The sequence below is a fragment of the Coffea eugenioides genome, unplaced genomic scaffold, assembly GCF_003713205.1.
Source record: "Coffea eugenioides isolate CCC68of unplaced genomic scaffold, Ceug_1.0 ScVebR1_2115;HRSCAF=3082, whole genome shotgun sequence".
NCBI classification, from domain to species: Eukaryota; Viridiplantae; Streptophyta; class Magnoliopsida; order Gentianales; family Rubiaceae; genus Coffea; species Coffea eugenioides.
Window position 1 is genome coordinate 13,696 of NW_020862573.1, and position 25,550 is coordinate 39,245.

At 37.9% G+C, this 25,550-nt stretch overlaps 1 protein-coding gene across 1 annotated transcript; it reads left to right on the forward strand.

The window, feature by feature from the left end:
- Window positions 1-15,877: 15,877 nt before the first annotated feature.
- LOC113756242 (purple acid phosphatase 25-like) lies at window positions 15,878-20,513 on the forward strand. Its single transcript, XM_027299999.1, has 8 exons — window positions 15,878-15,943; window positions 17,307-17,510; window positions 17,906-18,017; window positions 18,106-18,332; window positions 18,522-18,660; window positions 19,026-19,246; window positions 19,858-19,979; window positions 20,276-20,513. The coding sequence occupies exons 1-8, from the start codon at window positions 15,893-15,895 to the stop codon at window positions 20,469-20,471; spliced, it is 1,272 nt and encodes a 423-aa protein (XP_027155800.1). The 5' UTR covers window positions 15,878-15,892; the 3' UTR covers window positions 20,472-20,513.
- Window positions 20,514-25,550: the final 5,037 nt, after the last annotated feature.

A 25,550-nucleotide genomic window follows, 5' to 3' on the forward strand; every position in this document is an offset into this window, starting at 1 on the left:
AAACCTGTTGATAGCCTAATGTATAAATCCTAGCCGGCTCTTTAGGTTGACTGCCTCCAGTACTAGATTGTTTAGATATCGACTTGTCTGGCCGTTGAGCACTACCTTCTTCCTTCAGTATACTCGGACAATTCGCGATCTGATGTTCAGTGCTGCCACAATACAAATACTTTCCTGATTTCTTCCAGCACTCATTCTCTATATGGTTAGGTTTACGACAATAACCATAAATAACTTGAGGAGCCACAGCCTGACCACTTGGAGGTTTCCCCTCGGTTGACCTTGTCCATTCCCTATCGGTTGATCTCGTCCATTGTGGCCTCTGTGAGACCCCGGTTGCCCTAAATTGTGATTTTATGTGAAAATAATAAGTTTTAGTGTGATTTTTATTCCAAATAATCCGAAAATCCCTAATTGGGAATTTGAGAAAACCTAATTGCTCAAAAAAATCGAAAATTTTTTTAAGTGAAACCCTAGATAGCCATTTCTATTGCAATTGCATGTTTGAATGTGTATTAGACATGTGTAGGTATGTGTTTGTATAGATTGATATAGGGTTAAGTGGGTTTAAAAGGTTAGAAAATCCTAAACGAGGAGAAACCCTAGTTAACCCTTGGTTTAACGTGTTTAAGTTAGTTTATACTCTAATTTTAGCCTTGACATAAAAGTGATTATTTGGTTGATTTTAAGTGTGATAAAGATTGATTTAGAATAGGTAAGTAAGGTTTAAGGGTGATTAGTGCAATTGCTAAGTGAGATTAGGGCATTTGGATTTAGCTAAGATTAAGTCCTATGGAGTAAAATGATAGAAAATGAAAGTTATTAGGGCAAGAGTGGAGGATTTGGCAAGACAAGGTTGCAAGGACTTAAAGGCAATTCCTATACTATTTTGTGATTGGTTGATGTAGGAAAATATCTTTAGTTGTTGGATGGGTTTGTCTTATAACCCTTAAGTCATAAGACATAAGGAACCATAAGTGTCATAAGCCAAAACAACAAGAGAAAGAAAGAGAGAGTGAGCCGTGAGAGAGACAAGAGAAAAGGAGAAGAAACTTTGCAAAATTCTTGCACTTGGAGCTTTCATCTTTGGTCTTGAAGCTTGCTAGGAGCATCTTGGAGCTTGGTGGAGGTTGTCCTACTCTTGTACTACATCTTAGTTGGAGGTAAGAAACTCCTCTTGAAAGTTGCTTGGAGGATGAAGGATTGTAGCCTTTGAAATTGTTGATTCATGTTGTTTGGCTTGCATTTGGAGTGGTTTATATGGTTTCTATGGTTTAAATAGTTTATGTTAGATTAATGCTTTGGTGGTGAAATTGAGCTTGTAAATGACTTGCTTAAGTTGTTAATTTCGTTTGTTGGGTGAGGTGTGTTGATGTCCGAAATTTGGGTAAGAAACCCTAGGTTGAGGGGCTGATGTTTTGGGTTTGATTAGGGCTTAAATGATTATGCCTTGGTTAGATATGGATTAGCTTTGGTTAGAGATGTTAATGAATGTAGAACTTGCCTTTTTGGTTAGAAAAGGTTAGGGTTTAGGGGCTATTTTCATGAGGTATTTCGGGAGTCTTGATAGGGCAATTAGGGAGTGCTTTATATGTGTTAGAATGGTGTAGCAATGGCTTAGAAACTTGTGTGTGTGGTGCGAATTCGTTTCACGCGATTGCGCGCGTTAGTCCAGAAAAACAGCAAACCAAGACAGTTTACAACTGGAACTTTGGCTTCGAATTTGACCAGGTTACAAGCTGATTGGGCTTATGACCAAAACACCAAACTTATAGCCCTATATCAGAGCTTTCCAACGCCTTTGGAATTTCATGAATTGGATTTATAAAACCTGAGATATAGCCAATCAAACAGGGCCTGTCCGCGAAAATGACCTTAATCTGTCCGAACCTGTTTTGGTCTAGATGACCTATTTATGTTTGGATTCAGGTTTTCCAGCCTTCATGAAAGTTGTTCATCTTGGAATGAACTTTCTAACTGTCAAGTTTCAGATCAATTGGATATGTGTAGCATATAAAACGGCTAGCACCCTTGAAACTGACCATTTGACCTTGGACAGCTTTCGTGACCCAATTTATTTGGTTCGTTTGGTACTGAAGATCCCAGTTTCAGTTCTTAAGGTCTTCACAAAAGTTATAGTGTATCCTCTTAGCTTCGAAACGGCATCTCATACGCCTTAAACCGACACTAGTAGCCCAACTTATGATCAAAATGAAAAGAGGTAGCAAATCTGCCATTTCCGCACTAACGGCCGTTTCCGTTTTCACCGACCGTTTCCGTTTCCGTCTGTCGTTTCCGCGCGCGTGCGTGTCGTTTTTGCCGGTTTGCTTATGATTTGCTATTTGATAACCGTTTATGGTCTAATGTGACGCAATCTTCTATTGCAGACAGTGACGAGCTAGAGGCGGCTGCTGGGGCCCACTAGCGGAGTGGACGATGCTTTTGCTTAGTTGTAGCTCTTTTGTACTTTTGTAAGTATCTAGGGCTATGTGTCTAAGTCAACGCTCTTATGTGTTATGCTTTGAATGAAAGGGACTTTAGGCGAGGGTGTACTTTATCACACTCGACCTAAACCCTAAAATGTACCTGTACTTATACTTGATATGTGTAAATAGCATGCTGTTGGGACTGAACCCCTAGCGTTTGTAGCTCGGGGTGACATTTGTGATATGTGTGACATGTGATATGTGTGGGGCCCGATCTCAGGACCTAGTTGGACTATTCGAGCCGGCAGGGGCTTGGTCGGAGCTAGTCTAACTTAGACTTGAGATCATCAGGTTAACTAAATATGTGAATTGGTTTGTGAACCAAATATGTGAACCTGTGTGCATGAACCAACCTTGCTCGAGCTATTATGTGTGTGTGGGTGACTGGCCAGTGTGGGTGCTAAGGTGGACGGCGGGTTGACAAGTGGAGCTCTACAGACCGTAATTTGCGGTCGACGGAGTGTCGGCAGGTGGTCAATCATGACAAACTACTTGGCTTTGAAGCCAATCTGTATCCTACATCTGTGTTATTATTTTGCTTTTAACTTGGCACTATGTGTCTTTAATTGCTCCTACCATGTGAAATTTATGCTTTTAACCCTGCGTACTTACTAAGTGTTTAGCTTACCCCTTCCCTTTGTTTCCTTATAGGGGTCGATGCGGGGACCGCATTTGGACGTTCGACTAGTTTAGTTAGGTTTAATACCTTTCTTTGGACAATTGAAATGCGTGTAATAGTAATAGTGATAAGTGTTCGGACCCACCTTAGGGTCCACCTTATGGTTATAGTTGTAGTGATAGCATGAAGCAGTAGTCCGGACTTCTACTTTTGAATTGTACATAGAACACTTTTGCTGCTGTATATGATGTACATATTGAACTTTTGAGCATGTATATAATGTGTATAGTAACCGTTTGGGTGTGAATAGTTGTTATTAGTTTTTGATTCCGAATCCTGGCGCCAGCTAGGCAGACGGCCTGCTAAGCCTTTTGGTATGCCTCTGGGTATGGTGTGGTCGTTTCAGCCTCCTCTTGATTGAGTCCTTTTTGGTGTACTAGATGTCTCTATTCCTCCCGTTCCTTTTTCCTTTTAAGAAGGTGGGGCACCCTTATCTGTTTGTCCAGGAGGATGACTAGGAGTGCCCCTTTTTTTGGCAAGAAAATCCTTAACTTGCAACCTTGCACTTTCGACTCTCTGCGCCTTCTCTAGGGTTTCGGTGAAAGTAGAGATTTGGGCTGCTGCTAACCCCTCTTGAATCTCCACGTTAAATCTCTGTACAAATCGCCTTATCCTTCTCCTCTCAGTGGCTTGGTATTCTGGGGCATACCTAGAAATCTTAGTAAATTTTCCCTCATACTCGGCTACACTAGATGCTCCCTGCTTCACTTTTATGAATTCGTCCTCCCGTTTTTCTTGAATCAAGGGTGGGAGAAACTTCTCATTAAACTATCTTAAAAGGTTTTCCTAGGTCCAAGGAGTTTGTACTCTTTCCCATTTTTTCCTTATCATATCCCACCAAGCACGCGCTGCACCCTCAAACTGAAAGATAGCAAGAGTTACTCGTCTCTCCTCCGCATAATCTAGGGTGGCGAAAATATTGGTCATTCTTTCTAACCAATTCTCCGCTAATTCTGGGTCAGGTCCTCTAATAAACTTAGGCGGATTAAATTTCAGAAACCTCTCCAAGGCTCTATCTTCCCCTCTATCCTGTCCCCCAAGTTGGTTAAGTGGTCCTGGACCCTGTCTCTCAGCTAACCGTTCAAGGATATAAGTCATTCTATTAATGGCAGTAGCCACTTGGTTACCCTCTACATTCTCTTGTTCCTGGGTCGGTCCAGTTGTCGATCCTTGTTCATCCCCTTGAGGTTGGTTTTGCCTAGACCCTCGCCCACAGCCTCTACCACTCTTTCTTCCATCCATAATTCTAGTTATGCCTAGTGCAGGAAATAAAAGTAATTACGCAAGAAAATATTTAAAACAAGGACCAATCATGAAAACATTGGAAATAACAATAATTTACATACATTAACACTTTGAAATTCATACAATTAGCAAGTCATGGGGTATTACAAAAATTTAGCACACAGGTGCCATAAAAATACTTTTAGTCACATACGACCAAAGTAAAATCAAGTGCCTCAAAAGTAGGCCACACAGTCAAACAAAAATATAATGGTCTTGGCACTAGCATCACCCCAGCTATTTCTAACCACAAAAGTCAAAAGACTATCACTCTAGGTCTAGTCCACGGTAGGGCTATCAGGTGGAACCTCCTCCTCAGGATCCTCTTCTGGATCCTCCTCAGTGCCCTCAGGGACTAGACTCTGTACAGTATCCATCACCTCATCAATCAGCATGGAGGTGTCAGCTAGAATCCCGGAAGCCCGATCCCGGACCTCCTCGACTATCCTAGTGAGTCGAGCTCTAACCCTCCGAACCTCGTCACGTGCGGCCTCAGTCCTAGCCATCTCATTCACAACAGTCCCCTCTAAATCTGCTATCCTCTCACCCTGAGCGTTTACCGTATGACTCAACTCCTCAATCTCCTGAAGTAGAGATCGGTTGGTATCCACCAACTGGCGTCGCTCATTATCAAGAGCAAGTACGAGATCATTCGGATAGGCGTACGTCGTCCTACAGTGACAACGGGGAATCCTCGAAGACACGAGCTCCCCTACCACGAGTTCGGTAGTAAATAGGCCTAAGGGGTCCCACGTGGCCATTTGCATAACCATTACCATTAGCAGCCGGTCCCCCATTTTCATTCTCCATCCCTGCAAAACAACTACAATTTTCCAGGTCAGAAACTTAAAGTCACTAACACGCACAAACATTGTGAGAACCCGTATTTTTCATTTTCTAGGTTATATATATATTTTTTTCATGGCTTGTTTTCTGCATTTTCGTGATTAGAAAAATTTCTAGATGAATTTAAGGAGCAGATATAATTTTTAGATGTTTTTTCTAGTATCGAATGGATTTTGAGAAATTAAGAGCGTATACCGGACGTGGGACCCACTAGTGCGAAAAGTTCGGAAAAATTCGACCAACTAGGTTAAGTTTTAGATACTAGAGTTAATTTATCGGGTGTTAAGAGATAAGTAGAGGTTGCAATTTGGATTGATATGAGAGAGACAAGTTAGGTAGGTAATTAATAAAAGGTGACAAGTGTCACTTGGCTATTGGTTGGACCATTTGACTACTATTGCATGTCTTACCAATTGACTTAAATATCTTAAAAATTCACCAAAAATCCCTCATTCTTCTCTTCCTCTTGGCCGAATCTCTTAAGCAAGGAAAGAAAGAAAACTCTTCAAGATTTTGGCTTCCATCTTGCTTCAATCAACTTACTCAACCATCCAACCTTGATTTTGCTCCATAAAACCACTTAAGGAAGTGTTGGTGAGTTGTTGTGTGGAATTATTTGGAAAGCTAAGGTGACCAATAGCTCTCTCTCTCTCTTGTTTTAAGGTAAGTTGTGAAGAACCACCCTCCTCCTTTAATTGATGCTTAAATCATGCTTAGTGGTAGTAGAAGATGCAAGTTTATGGATTAATTCTTGATTTGTGGTTGAAATGATCAAGTTTTATTATTTTTGGGGATTTTTCTGTTTTAATATAAGCATGATTGTGTGGCTATCTATGATGATTGGAAATGGTCTATAATGACTTAAGGAGGTGGGAAAAGTGATTAATTGCAACCAATTTCTGGTTTGGAAGAAATTTCAGAAAACTAGGTTTCTTGAGGGAGCATTCTGTCCGAAATTTTAGGTCCTAGATATAGGCCGAATTGGCCTTGGATTAAAACATGAAAGTTGTAGGGAATGACATTTTATAGGTGCCTACAAAATTTCAGGTCAATCGGAGTAGTGTAGAATGAGATAAGTCGAAATTACTATTGCTGTTCTGGTTTTACCCGAATGTAAGAATTGCGCCTGTAATTGGTTGTTTTGGCTGGAATTTCTTCCAAATTGGTTGTTGAGGCCTTCTGATGCAATTTATCCCTGTTTCTTAGCTTTCAGATGGTTTTTGAATTTCTGGATTTGGACTTGTAGAGCCTGAGTTATGATGTTTCCGCTAGAATGCGTTTTGGTGAATCTGTTTTACGTTTTTGATGTAGTATCTTGCATTCTCGACCCGTTTGAACTCAAAACTGGGTTGAGTGACCTTCTGTGATGTTGTAGCCCTGTCTCTTAGCTTCGAAATGGTGGGTCTTGCACCCTCATCCGATAATCGTAGTGAAATTGGTGCCATTACCGCAAAATGAAAACAAAAACTGTTTTTTTTTTCAGGGCCAAAGCTAGTTACATTTCCGAAATTTCTGGTTTCCTTTAATGTTTGTATATGCTTATGGAACCCTATTGGGGTCATGTTTGGCCTTGGTTTATGACTCGTTATCGAGTCTCATGGTATTTGTTTGCATGTTTTAGGACGTGACCGTGGTGCACAACGTTCTTTTGACGGAAGTGCATGAAACCACATTTGCGAGCTGTGAGTGTTCTATATACGTTTTGTTTCTATGACTATGTGGATTGTTGTGACTATGTGGTTATTTGTGAACATTTGATTAAATGTTAATTGTTTTCTACGATTTCTAAAATGATCTTTTGCTAGGTGAGTGTGTACTTTATCGCACTCGACCTAAATAAATATGAGATTTTTGGTGTTTAAATGTTGAAATATTAATTGCGCATGAATGTAAGCCTTTTGGCTGAACTGGGCCCTTGCCTTTGTTACCGATCGACTCGAGCCAGAAGCGGACTCGGTCGGGCGATTTGGTGACCTGGGTGCACATTTGGTATACTCGAGTATTACCTTGTAGTCCGGTCAACGTCCGGATGGGTGGAGTCCGGTCAACGTCCGGATGGGGGGAAAAGCCTGGCCAACGTCCAGGAGGAGGTAAACAAGAATGAACAAACGAACGTCAAAGAAAGAAACGAGGGGCTTTACTTACAAAGATGCAATTTTAAATAATTGGAGGAATAAGGAAATGAATGGGAAACGAACAACGAATTGCTCCTTGTGAGCCTATATCCTTTTAATGAATGTATTATAATTGCTTTATATTGGACATGTTTTCTGGATTATTTGTTATTACATGATTAATGTCCTTGTTCAATTACTTGTTTTTGTATATAGAATCTCACTGAGCTTTTAGCTCACCCCTTTAGTTTGTTTTCCTTAACAGGGGAAGGCGAGCAAGGACGAGAGCTCAGTTTAGACTAGCCTAGACTAGTTTTTGGTTTTGTAATGGTTCTCGCCCTAGTGCTTGGCACGGGCTGGATGTGTGGTGAACTGAGAACCTTTGTATATTCGATGTTTGTACTCCCTTTTGAGATAGTAATGTATATAAGTTTTGCGTTAAGTTTTGGATCGTCGTTATATTTATTCTCGTGATTTATTTCGATTTTTAATTGAGGATTGAAGTGAACGAGTGAGTCCTGGCGAGAGCTGGGCAGGCGGTCCGCCGAACCCTTTGGTACGCCCTAGGGGGAAGTGGGGCTGTCACAAACATCGCTTAAGGAATAACTAAGTTATCTCATTCTTATTGTCAAGGCTAAAGTCTCTAACACATTTCCCCAAATAGATCTCTAAACGTAGGCTTTGAATTTCATCCCTACAAGTAGTCACTTAACTTTTCAACCAGTCCCACAGTCCGACATCCTAAACTTTTAGGCTAAGATACACTACAAAAATCTAAAACCTAGACTCTGATACCAACTGTGACGCCCCCACTACTCCCAAGGGCGAACCCAAGGATATCCGCGGAACGCCTGCCCAACTCTCGCCAAGACTCGGTACAATTCCAATTCAAACTTAAGTCTAATACTAACAATGAAAGTCGGGATAAAGGAACGAAATCATTTCCATACATAAATATTCAATCTTACATCAAAATTTCAAATTTATAATCACTTTTCCCAAAATATACAACCTCTAAAAGTATCTAGTCGATTACAATCAAAACACTAATATAAAAGTGTCTCAAGTCGGCATTTCCTTAACTTCTTCCATTCCGATTCTTGTTAAGGAAAACAAACTAATGGGATGAGCCAATACTCAGTGAGGCCAAGAAAATCATGCAAGCACGTAGTCCATGTATCAATAATATTTATACCACAAATAAAGCGATAAAATCAAATAATTTACGATTAACAATTAAACACACTTGAGTAGGATACGGGTGCTTTCAGGAGCTAATTTCCACATGCTTTGCCAATGCTCGATCCACTACCTCCACGAGTTGACACTCCGTCAATTGGACAGGTTTTGAAGTCCGTAGAAGCTCCACTTACTATCTTCAGCCAACATTCCACCCTCTCGGATCCGTAACCAAACACGCACGAAAAAGGCGATACTTGACGAGTATGTCGAACAAGATCTCAAAAGATCAAGTTTTGTTTTGTTATTCTCTTGGTTTATCAAGTTTCTTGACCAAGCCCATGCCGGCTCGAGTTGCAAGATTGGCTAAGAGAATTGGGCGTCCCCATATAAGTCGAGAAGAGCCTTAGAATTTCTTGTGATTTCAACAGTTTTGTTAGCCCACTTTCTATGCTTATTCATCCATGAAATTTGGTAGAGGAACAACTCTTATATGGTAGTATTATACTACTAAATTTGGTGTTATTCCGAGGCCGTTTCATTGCTCAACTAAACTTCCAAAGTCCATGACTTGATTTTGGAAAAACCCTTGTTTCCCAAGAAAATTTTGGTAATTTTGAATTGTCATATCTTAGTGCTCAAAACTCCGTTTCTTGTTCCGCTTGTTTTGTTGTAAACTTGGATTGAAACTCTAATGGTGTTCCAAATTTTAAAGGCTAGTTCCAATCAAGTGAATTTTGCCAAATTTTCAAAGTTGGCCAAAAACCAACCTAAACCTGTCTTTAGTGCCCCAGAACAACAACTTTGAGCTAATTTTTGGATACCTTATGTTTGGAATCATGGAAAATTGTCTTCTAAGAACTTTTAGTACTTTCTATGAGGTTTCCAACGGTACCAAGTTTTCTAATTTTGGACCTACTGAGTGCAAGATCTGATTTTTCTAAATTTGACGCGCAAAGCTGAAATTTGCCGATTCCTTAGAAAATGAAATTTTGAAAACTCGTTATTCCTTCTTGATGATAATTGGTCGCTTTAAACTTGATTTCATGAAGGAAATCAGTTTTTCTTGTGTTAATAAAACCTCACTTTTGAACCTTTATTTTGAGTGGCTAAGGTTCTTGGTTTGAGGTATTGACTAGTCCAAATGAGCGTAACTCCTTTCTTGATTAATACGTGATTGTGAGTGAAAAATACTTGTTAATTGCTTCAGGTGCTCAAGCGAGTCTTGAAGAGAATCCCGGAGGGGACAACTAAAGATTTTCTTGCTCAATTACTTTTGAATTGGTGAGTGTCAAGTGCATGACTTGTCGTGTTTACTTGATTTACCTGCTTATATAAGTGAATATCACTTGATGAGACGAGTGTGTACTTTATCGCACTCGCTCTCCTTTACTCGAACTTTACTTGCATTAACTTGGTTTTCAAAGTCGATTTGAGTGAATCTCGTCGACTAAAATATACCCATTTTCGTGTGCATGTCGTGTTGCCGTGCGTGTCGTGTATGCCGTGTGTGTCGTGTTGTCGGGTGGAGTGAATCTCCTCGACTTATGGGGACGCCCAATTCTCTTAGCCAATCTTGCAACTCGAGCCAGCATGGGTTTGGTCGAGAAGCTTGATAAACCAAGAGAATAACAAAACACAACTTGATCTTTTGAGATCTTGTTCGGCATATTCGTGAAGTATCACCCTTTTCGTGCGTGTTCAAAAATCAAAACTTGATCTCTTGAGATCTCGTGAGGCATACTCGACGAGTATTGCCTTTTTCGTGCGTGTTTGGTTACAGATCCGAGAGGGTGGAATGTTGGCCGGAGGAAGTAATAAGTGAAGTTTCTATGGATATAATACCCACCCGGATGATGGAGTGTCATCACGAGGGGGTATCGGATCGAGCCATGGCGAAGCAAGAGGAAAATAGCTCCTGAGAGCTCTTATATCCTTGAATTGTTTCTGTTTAATTTTCTCGCTCGTATTGTTATATATTGAAATTTCATTGCTCTACTTGTTAAATTGGGATTGTTACTTGAACAACGTGCTCGCATGTGTGTTTTTGCCTCACGAGCTATTGGCTCACCCTGTAGATTTGTTTTCCTTAATAGGATTGGACATAGAGCGAACTCGGAGAAACCCCGTTTGATGTACTTTTGGCTTAGGGTTTCTAATGTCATTTGGGCTAGACCTCTTGATTGGATGTATTTTGGGATTTTAATGTATGATTGGAATATTTGATGTACCTGGATGTATATATTTTGGGAATTGAAGTTTCCTTGGATATTCTATGTAAGGTTTGGGTAATCATTTAAGTTGTTAAGTTTGAAAGCTTCCGCATTATTTGATTTGCCTTACCTAGTTGTGATGTCTAGTATTGCATTAAGCTTGAATAAAAATTGCTTGAGTCCTGGCGAGAGTTGGGCAAGCGTCCCACGGATACCCTCTGGTTCGCCTTAGGGAGAAGTGGGGGCGTCACAGGGTTGGCTGGTGAATGAAGCTTCTTTGAGAAGCTTGAGGTTTTGTGGTTAAGATTCCTTCAAAAGTCAACTCTTAATAGTGCGTGCACGTGCGCATTTTGTGTCCGTTTTCTCTCGGGTTTGTTTCACGTGCACTAAACCTCTAATATAATTTCTTTAACATTATAATTGTTCACTCTTAGTAGTCTAGAATAAGTTTCTTAAATCTCCAATTAACCGCTCCGGCTCCATATACGCGAACTTCCAATTCGCGCGCGATAAAGCGAAACTTAAAAGTAATTCTTGTAACGATAATATAAGTAACTGATGCTAGGGTAATTAATCATAAAAATAACTATTTTAAGACTAACGCATGAGTCCTAAAATCTCCAAGGTCACTGTACTCTCAGATCGAATGTTGTCTCCAAACGCGTATTCGCTATTTCTTACTAAACGAGTAAATTTTGGACTTATTTTGCAGTCAATGATTTATGAGATATGGTAGAGATAAATTTTGTTCTACCACTATTTGAAAAATTGATGGATACACAAATTAGAAATCACAGAGTTGCAGTTAAACAAAGATCCAAAACACCACCGTTCACGTTCATTTTTCAATGCTATTTTCACAAGGATAATGGCTTATGATTTTATCGAGAATAAACTATTCTCAATTAAAATGAAAAGAAATGATTTACTATGAATTGGTCGGATTTTGACAATTATAAAATGAAACATCATGAAATCAAGAATTTAAATCTTGAAAGAATTCAGAAGGAGATTATTGATAAGTCAGAAGGTATCAAATTTATTCCTGATGTTTATCAAGAGTATAATTTTGCTATTTTTGGATATATAGATTTTGATAATGTGACAAAATTTATAAAGAACTATGCAGAATTTCATATTTTATGTATAGGTTTAAATATCATAGAAGAGTGTTCCACTTCGAACCTATGAGAAGTGTTTCACTTTGAATCTATGAGAAGGTTATTTGGATACATCAAAATAATCATCTTTTATTTCAGGTTTGGCGCAAGAAATCAAAAGAAGTGATTTGTTCCAAGACTAATCTTTCACTTGTATAAAAAGCCAAAAGAAGAAGTTCATTGCAAGGCTAATCATTAGTCGCAAAGATTCTTACAAAAGTCTTGTCCAAAACAAAGTCTAAAGATCTGAGCAGGCAATTCAATGATATCTGTAGCAAAAGTATCAAGGAGGAGTGTTGAGATATACCAACTTTTGCAAATTTTTCTAGATTCATTTGGTACTAGAATAAGTTACTTAATTGTTGAATAAATGTAGTTAATTGGTGAATAAATGTTGCTGTTATGATATTTGTTAACAGAAAATCATGCGAGTAGTTATGGAGATTTGTTAGCTAGAAATTATATCAGTTTATTTCATGTAAACACTATAAATGGTAAGCTCATAAATGAAAAATATAAGGTTATTTTCCAACCTTCAATATGAGTGTTTTTGCAAGCCTTTTTTTTTTTTTGCAACACTTACTAAGGTGTTGTTTTGTAGTCTATACGCTAAAAATCAATAAGCCTTTTGACCAAAACCTGGAACAAAATATTGAATTCCAGAAATACCATCAACTTCATCACCCAAGAAGCATCCTGTGCAACAGCGGGTTTAGGTAATTACAAGTTAAAAAAACAAAAAGAGTAAAAAGAGGATGAAGCATTGCATGTCAAAGAACAAATCTTCATGCTTTGGGCTGAGAAATAGAACAATTAGATAGTTGAGTCTCTTCCAGAAATAACATTTTCCATGGTCAAGTAATGACCGGCATATCCTGGATCACCGAAGTACTGTTTGTGGAGGAGACTCAACTCATGATAATACAACGGCGGATGTAGAGCTACAATATGCAGAGTTAGCACTAGATTCAGAGCAAAAAGCAGATTAATATGTATACACTATCAATTATAGGACAGATTAAAAAAGCATACATACTGCATTTGAAAAAAATGGTTCAGGAATCATTTCAGTGTATAGATTACTGATTGATTAAGAAAAGGGGTTCGGAATTAGTTATATTTGAGCTAGTTGAAGGTAAAAATGAGAGTCTTGCAGTGCATATATTTCATCCTTAATTGCATTTAAGTACAGAAGCTTATTGCACCCAAAAAAAAGAGTTATGACTTTGATTTGAAACTTGTTTGAATGATACAATCTGCGCCTATTCCCAGAGTAAGACATGATGTGAGAATCAACCTGTAAGAGGCGATATTTAAGATCTAGCAATACGAAACCTATGGAAGAGTAGCATTTACAAGAGAAGAAAAAAAAAAACTCACTCAGACTTAGATCAGACTGCAGATCACAAGTGTATGTGGTTTAGGGTATAAAATGACTATCTATTTTCTTGATATAACAGCTCGGTGTCCTCTTGAAACAACTTGTCCAACCAGGGTGGCGACAACATCATCAGCTTCATGTCCCTCAATTTTCGAAATCTGCATATCATGTCTAACAGAACCTAAGTATTCTGCGCATTTGCAGCAATTTAACAGACCTGAGCCTTGTCAAGATTCTATAAATAGAGGAAATTATAACTGTCTGGAAGTGTAAAAGGTCTAATGATGGGCAACCTAACAATATTGCAGAACTCATTATATTTAGCTGTCAATGTGGCTGAATAGATAGGTCTCAGAAGTTCACGAGTTGGAAGGACTTATTTTTTAGGTACAGCATATTTTGCAAAATCATCTGATGAAAATAGGCATGGGGTGGAAATATGAAATCCAGACAAGAAAAAAATGTAAATGTTGGCAGGTGACTGAAACATCAGTTAACCAACTTCGAAGTTGCATTTCGTTGGCAAACAATATTGTAGTAGGATGGATGGGATGGCCATAGTTGGTGGTTTTCTAGAAAAGATTGTGAAGAATACAATCTTCGTATCATGAGAAATGCAAATAAACATGGTTCAGGATACATGATCATTATGTATCTGGAGATTTTTAATTAGCAAATGTGATACATGGTAAACATGGTAGGACATATTCTAATGTTACAGATGCTGTCTATTAGCCAAGACCACAGGAAGGTATCTAATTCTGTTCCACTCTTTGACTTAGAAAAGCACTAGACTGGAGCAGAAAGCCAAAATGGAATCCCTGAGTGGACTGTAGTATTCTCTGATCTTCCATTTCATTCCTAAGTATGCAAGGAGTTAGGGATGATCATTTTCTTTCAGGAAAAATCTTTTGAGTTTCAAGTTTGCCATCGGTATATTAAAAGTTCTATTTTTCTATAAACACGAGGATCATCCTTTTCTTAAATAAATCTATAATATTTAGGATCGGATTACTGAATCTGAGTATCGAAAAAAATATTAATAAGCTGAAAGAGACAATCAAAATTTAGGTACAAAACCTTCACGTTAGGTTAATGGTTTGATGAATACTGTCTCGTATAGCTGCTTGAGTTTTAGATGAGTCAATTGTTCAACAATGCACATTCCTCAAAAGCTGAAAACACATATGCTTTTTCTGAAAGCGACTAAAAATTCAGATATTTAAATTCAAGGAGTCTGAAAGAATCAAAAGACTAACTGACAGGCACATTGCAACCATGAAGAACATCCAAGACGAGCTTATGTGATCTCCCAATATTATTCGTCGGAAATCTTCCTAATGAAGAAAATGCTGTCAAAATTTCCTTCTATTTGCTTTATACAAAGACAACATCTGTTTACAGTACTCATTTCCTCTTTCTCCGTCCACAACCTGCAAAGTAATAATTTCATTCAAGGATCAGAGACGAGTCAATGCTCACAGCAAATTTTTTATTCTCAAAAGCTAGAATCAAAATTTCATGAGGTAAATCGCATGAAATTTTACAGAGAATCTCAACCTCCACCTCCACTCTCCAGAGATGCAAAAAATGTTCAATGCAACACAGAGTATAACCCTGAATGCCGTCAAAATGCTTAAATCGTCGAAGGCTAAAAAATTTTGATTATGTAATTGTCTTTTCAAAACTGAAAAAAAGACAGAATTTAGTTTACACCAAACAAGAGTTACTCTTTGGGGGATACTCTCACTATTTCGCAATACCGGATGTAAATTGAAAGGGACAATATACAGTTGAGCCTAAATGTTTTTAATATGCACGCGCATTGAGTGTGCAGTAACTACTAAACTAAAGATTAACCGAACACATAAAATTAGGAAGCCTATCCTTAATAGAACCCTATCACCTATTCAAACTCAAGAATCAGTTAGCTGATAATCATCATTATACAATCATCATTCGATACCCAGTGAAAAAAGATAGAGAAAACCAAAAAATCAACTAATCAAGATACATTTGAAAGGAATCTTGAACATATCAACAACCTTTCCGAGAAATATACCATTTGGATAGGAATATCGTGAATATTCTCCTACATGCTTGCTAGAGATAGTGTATATATTCAAACAAAAAAGTGAAGCAAGAAACGAAAACTCTTCCTATTTGTCCACTCATTCTTACTTTTTCGTGATCTTAACAACTAAAATTGCCAAGGTCACTTCTCTAGTACTTCAAACCAAGGTAAGATGAAACAGTGAGTCATGATGGAAAAATATGTTCTTCATTTATTTCATTGACTAGTAGTAGAATTATCGTTCTGATGAAATTGAGTTGTACGTACTACTATGAGTTATGATTTACTTAGCAGTTTTTTCACTATGATTCTTATTCACTAATCAAGAAACATTCATGAAATGGTTTACAGAAAGCTAGCTATCTATGCACACCATGTGGTTCCTTACGATCTTCTCTGTGCTACTGCAAATTGTTGAGTTTTCAAATGGAGGTGTGACGAGTAATTATGTGAGAAAACCTGAACCATCAGTGGATATGCCGCTTGACCTATTTCCTCCACCTGCTGGACACAATGCACCCGAGCAGGTAAACCATTAGCTGTCTCCATTTAAAATTATTCTTTAATGGGCAAAAAACCTCAGCGGCTATTAAATTATTGGCGAGATCATGTTTTGGCCATCGAACTATTTTTTGTCAATAATTGGCCACTAAACAATTTAATCTGTTAACCCGTGACCATTTCATCGTTAATTGCTCTTAAGTTCCCAAATTAGCATTACACGTGGCAATGTCCGGGGGCAATTTTGTTCAGTGAGCTTACTGACCCTAAAAGTCCAATACGGCTAATTTCGGAACAATAAAGAGTTGCTGGACCTTCAGCATCTTCTACCGAGTCACCGGCCGAACCCCAAGTTGCATCCCTCAGTGTTCCTTGCACCGCCGCCAGAGGAACCGCCACCACCGCCGGAAGGCCACCGTGATGGTCCAAGAAGATGAATCCAAAACTACTTCACACCCTTCCACCATAACTCGCCGTTCAACCAGAGGACTGCCGGTTGCTGCAGCCGGAGGAGACGTCCTCCAAATTCCGCTCCCGCCTAAGCAAATGAAAGATACGCTTGCCTACTTGCTTCGAAGAAAAGTTGATATCTAATGCTTTCAAGCTGCAAAAGGTGAAGCATCGAAGCAAAGCAAACCAAAATGCCCCAAAATTCCCTAAAAAAGATTCTCGCCACTTATAACTAATCTGATGTACATGAGATATTTGATATATTGTTTGGGAGGGTGTCCTGAAATATTGGAGATTTAATTTTGAGAAGGGAGTCCAAGCTCAAGAGTTCAAGACTCCGACTTTCTCTATTTCTCTCCCATACGGCACTAGCTGTTGCCTGGAACTAGAAGATATGGGCACTTTGAGTACCAGTCCTCTGCTTCCAAAAGACCTAAGGCCTTCTTCACTCTATAGAGAACACCGAAGCTCTGTTCTTGTGTACACAACAAGAAGAAGAAAATCCAAGAGAAGAAAATCCAAGAAAAGCCAATCCTTGAACCCTGTAAGTCTTACCACTATCATGTTCTGGACAAAATTGCCCCGGACATTGCTATGTGTAATTCTAATTTGAGAACTTAAGAGCAATTAACGACGAAATAGTCACAGGTTAACGGATTAAATTATTTAGTGGCCAATTATTGACAAAAATTAGTTCGATGGCCAAAACATGATCCCGCCAATAGTTTAATGGCCGCTAAGGTTTTTTGTCCTTCTTTAATTGGCCCACAACTAAGTCGAACTTAATTTTTGAGATTTTGGTCGAAAAATTACTTGTTTATTATCTAAGCATAGATTTTGGCATAATATTTGTGATTATTGCTATAGCTTAACACTTGTATTTACATCCTTTTTACTGTTGTTCTTTTCTAACTGAAATGTGTCTTTTGGGTAATCTAGGTTCATATAACTCAAGGAGATCATGAAGGAAGAAGTATGATCATCTCATGGGTGACACCTTTAGAACATCATGGCTCCGTGATTTATTGGGAAGCAGAGGGCACCGATCCAACGAAGCACAAAGTTCACTCAAGAAGCACTGCTTATAAATATTATAATTACACTTCTGGGCACATCCACCATGCCACCATAAAAGGATTGAAGGTGTGCTTTTTTCTATTCTCGGTGTTTAATTAGACGCTCCAATTAAATTAGTTAAAATCTAGGACAAGGAAGAAAATTATATATGCTCAATACTATACTCTTTCTTTTCTTTCTTTTTTTTTTTTAAAATCAAGTTCAATATGGTTTATGATTTTTGTCAATATGTACTTTAAGATCCAAATCAATAAGTAAAATTAAAAATTCCTTGTATTATAGATTTGCATTATATATTTATCATGAATGTTTTCTTGGATACGATATCTTGGAGTGTTCTTTTGGAAAAGTAACAAACTAAATTTGTAACTTTTTGTTTAAATTTGGATTTCATAATTTTCTTCTCAGCTTCAGATTCATGTGAAAATAACACTAATTCCATTTTTTGTTCCTTTTTACAGCATGATACAAAGTACATATATCAACTTGGACTGCACTCGGTCGTTAGGAGATTCTCCTTCACTACTCCACCCAAAGTAGGACCTGATGTTCCTTATACCTTTGGTGTCATAGGTGAGTTCCTGTGGAAGTGCATCTCTTTGTGCGTGTGTGATTTTTCTTTATGTATTATGACAAAATGTGTTTTTTTTTTGATGTGTAGGGGATTTGGGACAAACAGTTGACTCAAATCAAACTTTAGAGCATTATATTGCAAACCCAAAAGGCCAAGCTATGTTGATGGTTGGTGATCTTTCATATGCTGATGACCATCCATTGCATGATAACAGAAGGTGGGATACATGGGGTCGTTTTGTTGAGAAGAGTACAGCATACCAACCATGGATTTGGACTGCAGGGAATCATGAAATTGACTATGCCCCTGAAATTGTAAGACCTTTCTGCACAGTTTTTTTTTTGGGGAGGGGGGGGGGGGGGGTGCCCTTCAAGATAATATCATGATCTTAAGCAAAGGCCCCTAAGAAATGTCACATAGCGATATTAGATTCTCTTACATATTGTGTTTATTCAGCTTCAAAACTTAATATGCTGATTTGTACATGTTCTTCTTCCTTTTAGGGTGAAACCACTCCTTTCAAGCCATATTTGCATAGATATGAAGTACCATACAAAGCATCCAAGAGTTCATCTCCCCTTTGGTACTCCATCAAACGAGCATCAACTTACATAATTGTCCTTTCTTCTTATTCTGCCTATGGTAAGTATACTTCCTCAATATACAAACTGCCCAAAAAAAAAAAAAAAACTTATGGTAAGTCTACTTCTTATTCTGGATGGGTGACACATATACCAAAAAAATTAGAAAAATTAAATTTGAATATTGATTATGTGTCACTTATCAAAACTCGCTTGTGTGAAAAAAAAAGGAAAAAACTCATAATGTGAACGTTGGAAAAATTACTAGTTATACAAGACCATAGGTGATTTTTACCAATAATTTAGTCACTTTATTTTCCTTCCTTAACGTACCCAATTGGCTTCCTCATATATTGTCACCATATTGAGAAGTAAAGTTCACTGTAACAAGAAAAAGGACTGAGGTTTGTCATTGGTTTTAACTAGGTAAATACACTCCACAATACGATTGGCTTCAGAAGGAGTTCCCAAAGGTTAACAGGAAAGAGACTCCGTGGCTGATTGTTCTGCTTCATTCTCCATGGTATAACAGCAACAACTACCATTACATGGAAGGAGAAAGCATGAGAGTAATGTTCGAATCCTGGTTTGTGGAAAACAAGGTTGACATCGTGTTTGCAGGACATGTTCACTGTTATGAACGCTCGGTAAGTAGGAGCTTCCAATTTTGAATGATTAATCCGTCGATCATTGTATTTTCAAAAGAAAATCAGTCCATTTTTTTATCTACTCCATAAGTTAAATTGCTAAAACTGAAGTTTAAAGAAACTGTGCATCAAGGATATACACTAAATGCCAAATATGTTAACAGTTATATCAGTTTTTAGATTCCTGGTAATTTAGTAGAAATCTTTGTTCTGTCAAATGCCAACTCAACTGAGCAATTCAGAAGTTTGTATAAAAGTACCAAGATTTTTTTATTTTCGAATTCTCTCGATCTACTGTTTTTCTGTTAACTGCTCTCTAATCCATACTAATTATACGACTAGCACTTATTGAAGTGTATAGTTGTAATATCAATGTTTTGTAATGTGTTTCTATTAATCCATACTTGCGGGACTAACACTTTGGATTAATTGTAATGTTATTAAAAAAGAAAAAGAGTAGCAAGTCAAACATAGTCAATATCCCTCTGTAATGAGGCAAACCCCCCTCCAAAATAAAAAAAAATTAATTAATTAATAAAATAAAAGAAGGTCGAAATGCAGATTTTGACAACAAGTGACTTTTCTTTTTTGTTGTTGGTCATGCACAACAGGAGCGAATATCAAATGTGAGGTACAACATTACCGATGGATTGAGCACTCCTATTAAGGATGCTTCTGCTCCGGTCTACATAACCATTGGGGATGGTGGTAATATTGAAGGCATTGCTAACAAGTAAGAGGATCTTTTCAGGCTTTCTAATTTTTCTCATCTTTCTAACAAAATTCCACCCTTTGAATGCATTCATTACCATTCTGACTGAGTGTTTTCGTTTGATTATTTCACCTGATTTGGGACTGATTAAAAAAGAAAAAAGAAAAAAAAACTCAGTTTTTTAATAAGTTAAAGCTTAAATCGATCCAAGAGAAATTTCATTTGATTCCAATTAATCAGTTTTTTTCACAAAATCTGTCGCAACCCATATCGGTATTGTCATAAATACTTATTGTTTCACACTTTGGTTGGTGCAGTTTCATAGATCCACAGCCAAGTTACTCAGCATATCGTGAAGCAAGTTTTGGGCATGCAATTCTTGAAATAAAGAATCGAACTCATGCATACTACACTTGGCATCGAAACCAAGATAATATGCCAGTTGCAGCTGATTCTATGTGGTTCTATAACAGATACTGGTACCCAGAAGAAGAGCAGAGCCCCCATACTTAATTGAATTAAGGGTCCTAGCTTCTTGAGTTTGGTCCTCTAATCAATTTTACTCCATTTACTCTCTTTTTCTTTTACTATTTATCTAGTTCTAGCTTTTGAGAACTTTTTCTTCTTTCTTTTTACTCTCTTTTTCTTTTACTATCTATCTAGCTCTAGCTTTTGAGAACTCGTTCTTTTTCTTTTGACAATTTTGCGTTAGCGATGACAAGGGTTGTAAGTTGTATCTTCTTGCCCAATCTCAATAAAGTTTAGAATAATATTTGGTATTTGTGTTGGAAATGAATTAATACATACATGATGGTATTCCATGGAGAAATAAATTAATACATAATTGCATTAAATTGTAAATCTTGTTTACACACGTCACAAATAAGAATAAGCAAAAGGGATAATTTCATAAACCTCCCTTGACGTTTCAAACTGTGACGATCCCACTTCCCCCTTTGGCAGATCGCCTGCCCAACTCTCTGTGACAGCCCCATTTCCCCCTAAGGCGAACCAAAGGATTCGACGGACGTCTGCCCAACTCTCGCCAGGACTCGTTCGATCTTTTCAAGCAAAATAAGATATAACCTCGAGGATAAGAGAACTAACCATTTCCAAACTAGCACATATACTTACATTCATTTCTATCTCAACCAGTAATATAGGCCCAAATATAACAAAAGTGCTTCGTGCCCAATACATTCAACCCTATTCAAGCGCTAGCGCGAGAACAATAAAAAAATAAAATTTCAAAAACTAGTCCAGGTTAGTCTGCACAAATCTCACGCCCTCGCTCGCATCCCCTGTAAGGAAAACAAAACTAACGGAATGAGCTAAAAGCCCAGTGAGGTTCCATACACATAGTCAAGTAATTGACAAGGACATTAATCATGTAATAACAAGTAATCCAGAAAACATTTACAATATAAAACAATGATAACACACTCATTAAAAGGGTACATGCTCACGTGGAGCCCTTCGTTCATTCATTCCACCAATCATTTCCTTATTCCTTCAGTCATTAAAAATTATATTTGTAAGTGAAAACCCCTCCATTGTTCTTGCCATTCATTCATTCATTTCATTTTCCCCCTACTGGACATTAACCAGTCTCCACCAATCTTCGTGGTCATACTCGAGTATACCAAACATTAACCCAGGATCACCAATCGCCCGACTGAGTCCGCTTCTGGCTCGAGTCGACCGGCAACGAAGGGCAAGGGCCCAGTTCAGCCAAACGGCTTACATTCATGCAAAAGTAGCATTTAATCATTGTAAATTCCACATTCATTTAGGTCGAGTGCGGTAAAGTACACACTCGCCTAGTAAAATTTATTTTTAGAAATCATTGAAAATATTTAACATTTAATCAAATATTCACCAATAGTCACATAGTCACAGCAATCCACATAGTCATAGAAAACATAACGTACAAAGAACACTCGCCTATTTAAGCAAAGTAATGTTCAAAGTTTTCTTCCGGATAATACCCTCAATCACCAAGAAACCCTAAGAGTAACCAAGAAAACACATTATGCTTCACCCATCAAAATTTTAGGTGAATCAAAGAAAATTCGAATACCTACTAGTACAATGTATAAATATGATTTTTGAAGTGAAAAGAGTACATTTGGATCAAAGACCATGAGTAACTAAGAGGTTCCCAAACCCAACACAAAACTATACTCAAAAGGTTTTTAGAAAATTCCATCGGAAAACAAATGAAACAGTGCCACGTCAGAATCTGGCCAGAACCTGGCCGGATATGAAAAATAGTTTTGTTCAATTTTTCGTAAAGCTATTTGTTTGGCTCAAAACTAACACATATGCAAAGAAACAACGTATAACAAGTGTTTTGAGTAAAATCATATGAAAAGAAAGATAAACAAACCCTAAATTCACACCCAAAGCCTCGCTTGATAAAATTAGATTTTGCGGCTGAGAAACCCTATGCAACTTTTCTTTGCTTTGGAAAGGAAATGAGTAAACATTTGAAGTTCAAAACTAGACATTTGCAACTAAGTATCATGTTTAAAACAGTCGTCACATTCACCATGTGAAAATGTATAAGTTCAAGTAAACTTTAACTCATCTAACACCACTAGAGTGGACCTAAGTATGTCTAAGAAAAGTAAGTCCAATGCATCACAAAAATCACATTTCCAATATCACTTTTACTCACTCAAATTACAAGAAAATAAATGGACAATATTTCCCCTTAATTTCTTCACTTTCCACCCTACAATCAAACACCAAATCTAATCTCAAACCAACCACAATTTCACATACAAATCATAGATAAAACACACCTTTCGGCATAACAACCACAACTGAAGCTACACTTATCGGATTGAAACGAATCTTATGGTGTTTCGAAGCCAAGACATCTACCTACATTCCTTATGAAGACCTCCAAAGCCAAATCATGCATTTTCATGGTCAAAAATAGAAATCTCAGAGAAAACAGAAAACTGTCCGTGAAACAAGGCTTGTGGGCAGTTCAGGGTATTTCGGTCATTTCACAAGCTATAGTCTCTGATTGAGCTGAAATTTTATAGACAGTTCTAAAACATTATTTTCTACAACTTTCATGTTTTAACCTAAGCCCAATTCGGCCTCCATCATGGCCGAATGAAACTGGTCAGAACAGGGTAATACAAAAACTTAAAGCTGGAATTGTGCACATAAGCTGAAAAATTTCTTTAGGCAAATGAAACTAATACTAAATCACTAGAATTTTCACATATCAAAGCTAGTAAATCAAGGCCAACCATCAATCATCACATGAGGGCAGGAAATTCTCTAAGAAAACTGAAAATTCCTCAATCATTACTTCAAATCACAATATTCCTCATAAAACTACATATTTCTCATTTCTAAACCACTAATATGCAATTACTAGAAGTAAAGAAGGATTTTCTTGACAATATACCTTATGACCACAAGGAAAAATGGTAGCTTAGACCTTCTTCCTCCAAAATAACTCCACCAAAACCTTTAAACCTCCTTAGTGAGCATTTGTATGGAGTAGTTTCCAATTTGGTTGACTAGAACTCAAGATTCAAGCAAGGTTGGAAGCTAGAAATTGAAGTAGTCTCTCTTGTTTTTTCTCTCTAGAGGGCCGGCCAAGAACAAGGAAAAATGGAAAGAAATTGGTCAAAATTTGATATTTAGTAAAGGTAAGAATTAGGTCAAAGTCCAACTTCCAATCGGTTCGCGACACGTGGCACCTTGAATGTTTTAAACTTATCTTCCTTCTCCCAATGGTTAGTCTATCTAGCTAACCTCTTATCATCTCCTAGCACCTTATAAAATAATATCGCTTTACACAAAAATCACTTAGTCACCAAAATGTTATCGCACTAGCGGGTCCCACGTCTATAATGCACTTCAAATTTAACGTACACTAACTTATACTAGGAAAATGATTTAAAACTGTACTTACTTATAAAATGCATAGAATATTTAATATTTAAAAAGGGCAATATAAAAATGTAGGCAAGGAATAAAATAATGCTTAGAAAATGTGAAAATTTTCGGGTTCTCACACTCTCTCCCCCTTAAGAAATTTCATCATCGAATTTTTTTTTTCCAAAAGGTGATTTAGTATGTAAGTATTGAAATGCCACAAGCCAAATACATACAGTAACAATACAGGGGCAAAACAAGAAGAAATCGTGACATGCCGTTCCACACTCGATTAAAATTTTCCCCCGTCCGATCTCTCACTTCTATTACTATCCGAACTAGACGTCCATAGACCCCTTTGCACTTGCTCTCACCAAACGTTAGCCCATTCCTGCTCTCCACAATAAAGATCGCAAGTCTTTAGTATTGCCCTCAACTCCCGCGTACTCGGGTACAAGAATCCGAGATAATTCACCACTCGAGCTGGCCAGTCCTAAGAGTAAATTATCTACAATCGAGCAACTAAGACTATGCCTTCTCCAACTTCCACTCTCACATTCTCTCCCCTGTAAGGAAAACAAATTAATGGAATGAGTTTTCACCTAGTGAGGTTCCAGGAAAACATGCAAGTAAACTAGCAGGAATGATACAATTCACATAATTTCAAGAAGCAGGTCATGTCCAGATAGATCATAACATAATATGCAGTAAAGCAAGTAATCAGATAGATCATGCAATAATGTACAGTAAAGAACACATTCATATCCAAGGATATAGTCTGCTTTTAGAAGCAGGTTTCACAGCAGCTTGTCTGGGATCCGTTGACACTCCGTCAACCATGGAATTATAATGTCTGTAGATCATCACCAAACACCAATCTCTGTCCACCGATCATCCCTCTACCGGGCCCGAACGCCAATCAAGTATTCAAGATTCGTCAATCTCCTCAACCAAACCCTTGCCGATTCGATTCGATTCGATCAACTAGCCATGGGTTGGGCTTACAGCCCCAAATATTCAAGTATTCATGATCTGAGTTTAAAGCTCCAAGTATTCAAGTATTCACGAGTGAAGTCGTTGGCTGTCACCCAACGCCCACTCAAGTAATGATTGGAGCCATTAGCTGTCAGCTACCGCTCCGTATCAAGCATGTCACGAGTTCAAGTCATGAGTAAACAGGTTAGAAAATTCTTACAGCTTACTCGACTGCTCTAAAGCTGGTCTCAAGTAAGAGTTCCAATGAACGGCCCAGTTCAACCGTTACTAGCTTACATTTACGCATATGCATGAGCAACTCAAGACTGTCTAGCTTACCCGACGTCTTGGATAAGGGTACCAGCAAAGAGCCCAGCTCAGCCGCTGCAAGGAGACATACAGCAGGCCTACAATCATGCACATGTACATGCAAGTCCACATGCAGCATCATGTAATTCATTTTACAATGTTCGAGTGCGATAAAGTACACACTCGCTTATGAAATAACAATTCGGAATCCCTAACAATTTCTAGCAACAAGTCATATTTGATCAAGTAACATGAAACATATAGTTGGAACACTCACCAATTGATCATAATATTTCCACTTCAAATGTGAGGACCTGAAAATTGCTTTAACTTTTCTCCTACTTTTGAAATCTTAATTTATATTTCCCTCCTATTTTACTTTACTTACCTATTTACTAGCCA